Consider the following 8,390-nt stretch of genomic DNA (forward strand, 5'->3'; position numbering starts at 1 on the left):
TTTTGATTTAGTTAAGTTTCCTTTCTCCTTTCTTTTTTTTTTTTCCTTAGACTACCAGTATATATAGGTCAGGCATCTGCCTCCTAACCAGTTGAGAGATTAAAGGCTAAGGGAGCTCCAAGATCTTCATAAGCAAGTCATCACACCATTGATTGACCCTTTGCTCCCTTAGCCCCTGTTCTTTCTTGGAGGCTCTTTTTTTTTTTTTTTTTTTGAGTCCTGAGCACTGCAGGAGGATGACAGACATTCTCTCTAAAAGAGTGCTCCTCCAAGTGTGATCTTCAGCTCAGCAGCAGCAGCAGCACCTGGGAGCTTCTTAGAAGCACAGAATCTGGGCTCCTACAGACCAGCTGAGTTCAAATTACAGGTGAATCATACACACATTAAAGTCGGGGAGCCTTGATTTTAGAACTCTTCACCCTCCAGGGGAGGAGGCATCTCCTCCACAAAACAGATCTCCCAGGGCAGTGCTGTGAGTGTCTTGGAGTGCATAACAAGCTGCTGACATGGGGCTCAGGAGCTGCAAATAAGGGCACCAGCCAGATGAAGTGTGAGCCTTCAGTGAGGCTCCGCTACTGTCGTTGCTCTTCTCTGCCCTCTGAGAGGGGAGATACACGTTAGGTGCTCAGTCTTTGCCTCATAACTATGTAGATCATCTGGAGACCTGGAGTATTGCTTCCATAGTTATTAGAAGGTTCATAACAGATGTCACCTATGTGTCATCCAGGAAGGGATTTGCTCCCTTCCTGTGCTCCATCAAGACTGCATATCTCTACTAGAGGATGCACCACTGTGATTGGTTTATGCATCCCCATCCTTCACTTTATATTGTACAACCCTTCATGACCCAGATGAATACATAAGAGGAGGAAAGGAAGAAAGGAGAGAGGGAGAGAAGTAATGGACTTGAGTTTTAGAGAACTGAAGGTACACAAATATCCTGGATGTTGGAGAGTATGATGAAAGTATGCTGAGAAGTGAGTGTTCAGAAAGGAAAAAAAAAAAAAAAAAACCTTAGGGAGGTAGGGATGAAGCTGTTCGGTTACAGATAAGAGAATAAACTAAGAATTAAGGTCACTTAAATATAAGTGTGGAGCCAACATGGGAATCCAGGTCTGTCTGATGGATGGCTTACGTGTCTTCTGTATCACCCTGCTTTGAATGTCATAAAAGGATAGTCCTAGAAATTTTTGCCAGTACCTGCAGAGCACACCCAACTCCCTCATCCACAGGGACACAAACTCCCAGAGAGGTGGAGTGACTTGTCCACAGTTACAGAACTGGCTGGTGGCAGAACCAGAATAAGAAACCAGAAGAAAGGTATGTGTCTTCAGCCTAGTCATACCACCTGAATTTCCCCATCTTATCTTTCCAGATCTGGAGTGTAGGCCTTAGTTTCATGTCTTGGATGGCTCCTTCAGTCCACAGTCTCTTGCTGTTCCTCTGCAAGAAGCAAGGACTCTTAGTGCACAACAGACTGTTGCCATGGTGATTATATAGTTTAAGGCCTTTGGAGGTTAGTGGTACCCAGATGCCTTTAACCTTTACATGGAAGATGTTTTGCAGAAACTATCAGATTTATAAAGATATTCAAAGTCTAATTAGTGACAGGATGCTATAATTAAAAACCACTGAGCTGATAGAGTCATCAGGAAACTAGAAAGTTCATCCCTCCATCTCAGATGGAAACATGTCTACTCTGTTTAGAGCTTCCCAGGGGAGAAACTTAAGTCTTTTCTCTTTCACTTGTTATAGCCACTGATTATTTTTGCTAGAAAAAAATCCCAGGAAAAGATGTAAGGATTCTTTCACCCATTTACTTATTTAGTCTGTGCTGGGTCTTCATTGCAGTGCATGGGCTTAGTAACCCTGTGGCATGTGGGACCTCAATTTCCTGACCAGGAATCGAACCTGTCTTCTCTGCATTATTACAAGACAAATTCTTAACCACTGGGCCACCAGGGAAATCCCATTCTTGCCTCTTTAGTAGTCCTCTTCTGCTTTCTGGAAAACGGTCTTTGCTTCTCCACCCTCATACTTCCAAGCCCTGAACTGAGTCCTTGTCATCTCCCAAGATGCAGATGTCATTTACTGGCAGAGAGAGAGGAAGAGAAAGCAGATCCGACTGCTATTCCTAGTCCTGTTAATAGATACAACCTTGGCAAAGTTCCGTCACCGCTTCCTTGTGTCAGAAATCAGTAGACTGGATGATCTCTAAAAAACTTCCAGTTCCAAAAATCTAATCCTCTAGTTTGCCATTGAGCTAAACTTGACTATTTTTTCCTCAGCGTTATTTTATTTTTAAACAAAATATAATAGCAAAAAGGTCTCTTTTGTATGCAAGAGAATAAACTTACATGATGAGATTACATATACTAGAAGTGCTATTTTGGGGCAAGACACCATGTAGGCAATGTCTTCTGTCCACTCAAGGCAGTTCTGCCCATCATGACCACTATTTTCATATTTAGTGAAATTTAGAAAAAATTCACTATTTTCATATTTCATATCAGGAACCAGATCTGAACTATATGTGATACCCAGTATTAGAAGCAATCTTCACTTCTGTTTTTGGCTTTGGATGCATAAGTATGCATTATATTATCAGCTGCTGCTAAGTCGCTTCAGTCATGTCTGACTCTGTGCGACCCTAGAGATGGCAGCCCACCAGGCTCCTCCATCTATGGGATTCTCCAGGCAAGAGTACTGGAGTGGGGTGTCATTGCCTTCTCCATATTATCAGCAGAAGATGTTAAATATATAATTTAGTATTAGTGGTTTTAGTCTTAAGTATTAGGGCAGATTAGCATTTGATGTATTAGTTCTTCAGGGGTTACAATTAAAGCTTGAATTTCCAATTGTTATATCCACTAACTGAATTGTGATTTGGCTTTTAATTCCACAATTAGTTCATCAACACTGACAACCTAGTACTAATTAGTGACGATTCTTTATTTGCAACTGAGAATAGGTAACTCACATCTTCTGATTATTGTAGACTCTTCAGGCAAACATTTGGGGATGGCCTTTCCTTATTATGGCATTTCTCAGCCTAGCTGTCTGAGAAACACATACTGAATTCAAGCCTTTAAAAGCCTCATAAGAAAACCTACACATTGTTTACTCTCCCTCTTCTTCCCACCTGCCTAGAAGCTGAGTCTTTGGTCTGCTGCTTTGATCCAAACTCTTCTATACCAGCTACCCCATCACTGTCTCAGAACAGAGGCGTCAGGCATCCATCACAGATGACAGGTGAGTAGGTCAAATATAAACTTGTCTACTACTATAATTAGTAATGTCTTTTAGGCCTTCTATCAATATGGTGCTTACTTCTTGGCTCAGATGGGCGCTCCTAAATACTTACCAACCTGTAATAGTACTTTTGGGCTTCCCTGGTGGCTCAGTGGTAAAGAATATACCTCCCAATGCAGGAGACGCATGTTGAATTCCTGGGTTGGGAAGATCTCCTGCAGGAGGAAATAGCAATCTGCTGTAGTAGTCTTGCCTGGTAAGTCCCATGGACAGTGGGACCTGGCAGGCTACAGTCCATGGGGCCGCATAAGAGTCAAACACAACTTAGCAACCAAACAACAAAAACAAATACTACTTTTAGATGGAGTTGATACACTCAGCTTCATGGTTTAAACCTTGAAGCAGGCAAGAGTTGGAAATCTTTGTAACTGAATGCATATATTTTCAAAACCATGTCACACCAGAATCTTCCCAGAGCTTTCCTAAGACAGAGTCTGAGATACGGAGATGTAGCATCCTTCCTAATAACCCTGTAGGTGGGCTCTTCCCTGGTCTGCTCTCCGATTCAGAGATTGACAGCTGAAGTCTCCCCCACCCTCAGCTGGGACACTGGCTCAGGTGGGATGTGAGCCCTCACGCACTGACTCAGTTCCCACTGGGACAATGACCTTCATGCTACTGAGGATCCAACTGCTACTTTTGTGCACAACACTTTCTCGATTGCTGTCCTCCACACTCTAAACATTGCTGTGTACAATGTGCCTTTCATTTGTGGATGAAACCCTCTGCCCACCCATTCTGATGGCATGCAGGCAACCAGACTCTCCTATCTGCCTTACACCTCTCAAACCCCATCCAGGAAAGCTATCAAAGCCTTACAACTAGTTGCAATCCCTTTCTCAACAAAAGCACACTGCTCTGGCACATCCACACCCCCACTGATGAAAATGACATCTGCTGGCTCCATGTTCCACAGAAGAGGAACTTGATACAAACTCCCTGGAGCAAGCAGTGATTGAAGCATTAATAGGCACCCAATACCTGCGTTCGTCCCCACATCATTCCATCACTCTGGATTGCTACACTAAAAGCCTTTAGGGGAATTGTAAAGAATGAAATGCCCTAGGCTGCTTATGTCTACCAAGGATTTCAGGTCGTCTTGGATTGATGGTATAGTAATAGAATGCTGAATTCTTCTCTCTATACAACAATAAATGTAGACAGCCCTGGGCAGAGACACATGACCATCCTTTCTGTCTCCCAGTTCATTTTGTACCAACCGAGATGTACCACAGGTAGGGAATGAGGTACTTAGTATGTACCTCGTGACTTCTGCCTGAATAAAATGGGGGTTGTCATGCCTACGCATTGTACTTGGATCATGTGGAGAATAGACAGGGAATTGGTTCTCCAAAAGATTTGCTATGAAATGCTTCTCATACCACCTGAGGGAGGCACTAAGGCAGAATGATGAATTAGTCTGTGTGGCTTATGTCAAACCTGCTTTTTAGGCTGGGGAAGTAGTCATCAGACAGAAGGGAGAAAACCAAGGCCATTGCTGCATGGTTCCCAATTTTAGCAAAGGGAGATCCCAGACCATAAGATGCAGAGTATGGAAAAGTCTCCTGATGTCCACAGCATGGTGGGCAAAGGGGAGCCCCCCCACCCTCAGCAGGCATCTACCCTAGACCAACGGCTGCAGTTTTCCTAGAGAGTAGGAGCTTTCATACTCTTCTCCGGATAGTAGGAGGTCTTGGTTCTAGGACCTGTGTCAGCCCTCGCACCTGGGATAAAAGGTGTGAGATGAGCCAATAATTCTCTGGAAGAGTTCTGCCTCACTCCGTTCTTTATCAAATGTCCATCTCAACCTCTCTGTCTCTCACACACACAGTCAAGCCAGACATTTCTTCACTTGTGTGTTCACTAATCACCCAGCCTCCTACACAGCAATATCCCATCCATGGGACACCCACATGTCACACACACAGCAATTTTTAAAAATACAAGCAGCCCAGGAAACTATCCTTTTCTTCTTTCCGCTCTCATTTTTCCCCTAAAAAAGGTCTTTTTAAAAAATATATGTATTAAACCAGATCAGTTTTACCTCATATGTTCATGTTGCTGGAGCTGATTGACAAGAAAAACAATCACAAAATAAATATTTTTGTTGTTTTTTCTTTTTTCTTAAAAAAAAAAAAACAAAACATTTCCCTATACATGGTCTCTAACTTGACAGAGCTGCTTTCTTGGACAGAACAGATGCTGTTGGAAGAGGCGCTCTGGCTGGACCATGAGCAGAACATGGAGGCAGCCAGGCCCTGAAACTGGGGCGGTCGAGGAAGCAGAGGAGCTAAGGGAGGGGGTGGGAAACACGGCTGCCTGCCTGCCCTGAGCGGTCCTCTGTGGGCGGGGGTGGGGGGGTGGGGTCGCTTGTTTCCCAAGGGAGCCAGCTTGAGGAGCAGTCCGTGTCTAGAGAGCTCAGTGGAGGCAGCATACAAAAGAGTAAGAACCAACGTGGGGGAATCACGAAACAGCGCCATTTTAAGAAATCTGGTTAAAAAGAATACAAAAGTGACTCCACAGAGGGGGAGGCGGTGTTCCTACCCCTCCGGTTGTTCTGTGTTGCTCTCTTTAATGATAAGAATCACTTTCAAGGATTTGTGTGTTGCTGGGTTTGGCTGGTTCTTTCTTTTACTGAATCTCCCTTGGCTTCTCTCCTTCAACTGCATTCATTTGAGAAAGCACCGACTTTATAGCTTCAGGGCTGCTAAGTGGTCACCTCCTGGTGCATATGTGTGTGTGTGTGTGTGTGTGGGCACGTGTGTTGTGCATGTGTGCAGTGGTTGTTTTTCTCTCTCTCCTGCCTGCTTCAGTCCAAGCCCCGAGGTCCCATCTGCTGGGTTCTGACAGTCTTCAGGGAGCACCCTGTTGGCACTAAGGTCAGGGCTTGGATGATCTCCACACCCTGGATTCATGGGTCCCTTCCCTGCCCGGTGCTGGAGTGGGTCCCCCATTAGCTACAGAGTTTGCCAGTCTCGTATTCCACAGGGTTTGGCAGCTTGGAGTTGAAAGCCCTCAGAGAAGACTGGATCCTGCCCACCTCATTGTTGGCCAGCTTGAGCCGATGCCGGAGCAAGCAGGAGAAAAGGTCAAGCCGGACCTTGCCAGGTGGAGAAAGCTGGTTGACCCGGTCCCTAAGCTCAATGAGCTGCAAGAGAGCGGAGTCCTGGGAACCTTGCGTGTATGGGTAGTCTAACTGGAGAATTAAGTCCCGGATGGCATCCGGGTCAAAGGGCAGGCTGTAACCAAAGACCTGCAAGGTGTTGATTTTCATGTAGCCCAAGTTCTTGGAGGGATCAGTCATCTCCAGGGGCTCGTAGTAGATTGTCTCATTGGAGTTGTCGTCCAGGGACTTGATTCGGCTCCGTAGGTAAACGTGGACCGTCTCAAAAAAGGTCTTCCACCTGTTGCCCAAGGTGATAGTCCAGTTTTGGCACTGGGCGGCTGCGTCCACGTTAGTCCTCTCCCAGTCAGGGAAGTTGCCCTCACTCACGGGCATGAACCAGCTCTCAGAGTGGCTGCCCCCGAAGGGGTTGACGTAGATGGCCATGACAGGCTCCAGGGTGCTGTTCTTGGTGAGGCAGATCTGCAGGGACAGGGCCAGCATCACGTGCACCAGCCCAGGCTTGTACTTGTTGCTCTTGAGGGTGAGCAGCATGCGCTTCCTCCAGGAGGGGTCAAACCAGCTGCCCAGACGCATGTCGTTGCTGATGAAGATGGAGTGCACCTCGATGCGGCTGTCCCGCTTCTGCAGCAAGTACTTCAGCTCCAGGTCCTGCAGGTCTGTCTCCAGCCCCAGAAAGTTCTCTAGGGACTCGGCCACCTCGGGGCGGCACAACCCCTGGGCGAGCACGTAGCCCGGGTTGCAGCTCCCGCAGCGGGTACTGTTGTCTGGGGCACAGTGGGCACAGGCGGGCCCTTCGCCCAAGGCACAGGGGATGGGGCCCTGGCAAGAAGACTGGTCGTAGGGGCAGGTGCAGCTGTGGCTCTGTTCCAGGAAGGTTCCGGGGAAGGTGCTCTCCCCACAGTAGAGGAGGGACTGCATACGGTTCCACCAGTACGGCAAGGACCTGTGGGAGGGGAGACAGAAATGAAACAAGAGTCATAGGAAGCCACACACTGCTGCTTCCCTGAGGGTGCCAGGAGGCTGACTAATAGGGAAGTTGATGAGGAAGATAAGAGCCCCAGGTTCTCTGAATGAGGGAAACCCTACTGTACCACTTTGGGATGACTAGCATGGCCTGGAGCTGGGTATCTGATAGATCAGCATCAGAAAGGTCTGACATCAAATTTGCACTCATCCCTCCCAAGTACCACCTCATTCCCTCATTCAAAAGCCTACAGAAGAGCTCAATGTCTTCCATATCCAATCTAGTTTTCAGCCTCTTACGTAAGATCTTCCAACAACTGGCTCTCCAAACCTCCCAATGATGTGCCCACCTCATTCCCTCTTCACAATCCAGATCTGTCCTTTCTAGAACTCTCCCATCAAGGACAGGACTTCTCTATGGTTGGCTTCCTCATTTCAGTTCTTATGATACCTTCTCAAAGAGGTCTTCTGTGACTCCCCTCAAAAGCACCACCCAGCCCCTCTCTGTCATATCACGCTGCTTTGATGTGATCCACAGCCATGATCAGTATCAAAATGGATTGTTTGTTTACCATTGACTTGTTCAGAGATGGCTCCCCTGCAAATGCCACGAGAGCAGGGAACTGCATTCTTCACCAACACATCTTCAGAAACTAGGACTGTTCCTGGTGCCTGGTAAGCATTTCTTAACTATTACTTGGGGGGAAAAAAAGAACCTTTCTCAAAAGCCCTTGCTGGTCTGTCCTCTCCACTCATGTGTCCCTTGTCACCTGTGCCTCAGTTAGAGGTGCACCTCTGGGTTCCTGTGAGGGTGGCACCCTCTCCTGGAAGGCTCTGGCTCACAAGCACCAGCTCACTTTCATCTCCTCCTGGACAATCTGGTCAAGACGTCCTTCTCCCAAATGGCTTTTCTCTTGGACCTTTGCTATTATTAGGACATGCCTTTGATTTATGTTCTACCAACATGAATTTGAGCTTCCCAGGTGGA

General features: G+C 46.7%; 1 protein-coding gene across 2 annotated transcripts in view; it reads right to left on the reverse strand.

Annotated features, from left to right (window-relative positions):
• Nucleotides 1-5,767: 5,767 nt before the first annotated feature.
• The window catches only part of BRINP2 (BMP/retinoic acid inducible neural specific 2), a 146,935-nt gene continuing 144,312 nt past the window's right edge, over nt 5,768-8,390 (reverse strand). For both annotated transcript variants that reach the window (XM_006047011.4, XM_044942799.2), the window contains one exon: nt 5,768-7,382. In XM_006047011.4, the coding sequence (XP_006047073.4) occupies nt 6,266-7,382 (1,117 nt within the window). In that variant the 3' untranslated portion in view covers nt 5,768-6,265. The remainder of the gene's footprint in view (nt 7,383-8,390) is intronic.

Source organism: Bubalus bubalis, chromosome 5 (genome assembly GCF_019923935.1).
Source record: "Bubalus bubalis isolate 160015118507 breed Murrah chromosome 5, NDDB_SH_1, whole genome shotgun sequence".
NCBI lineage: Eukaryota > Metazoa > Chordata > Mammalia > Artiodactyla > Bovidae > Bubalus > Bubalus bubalis.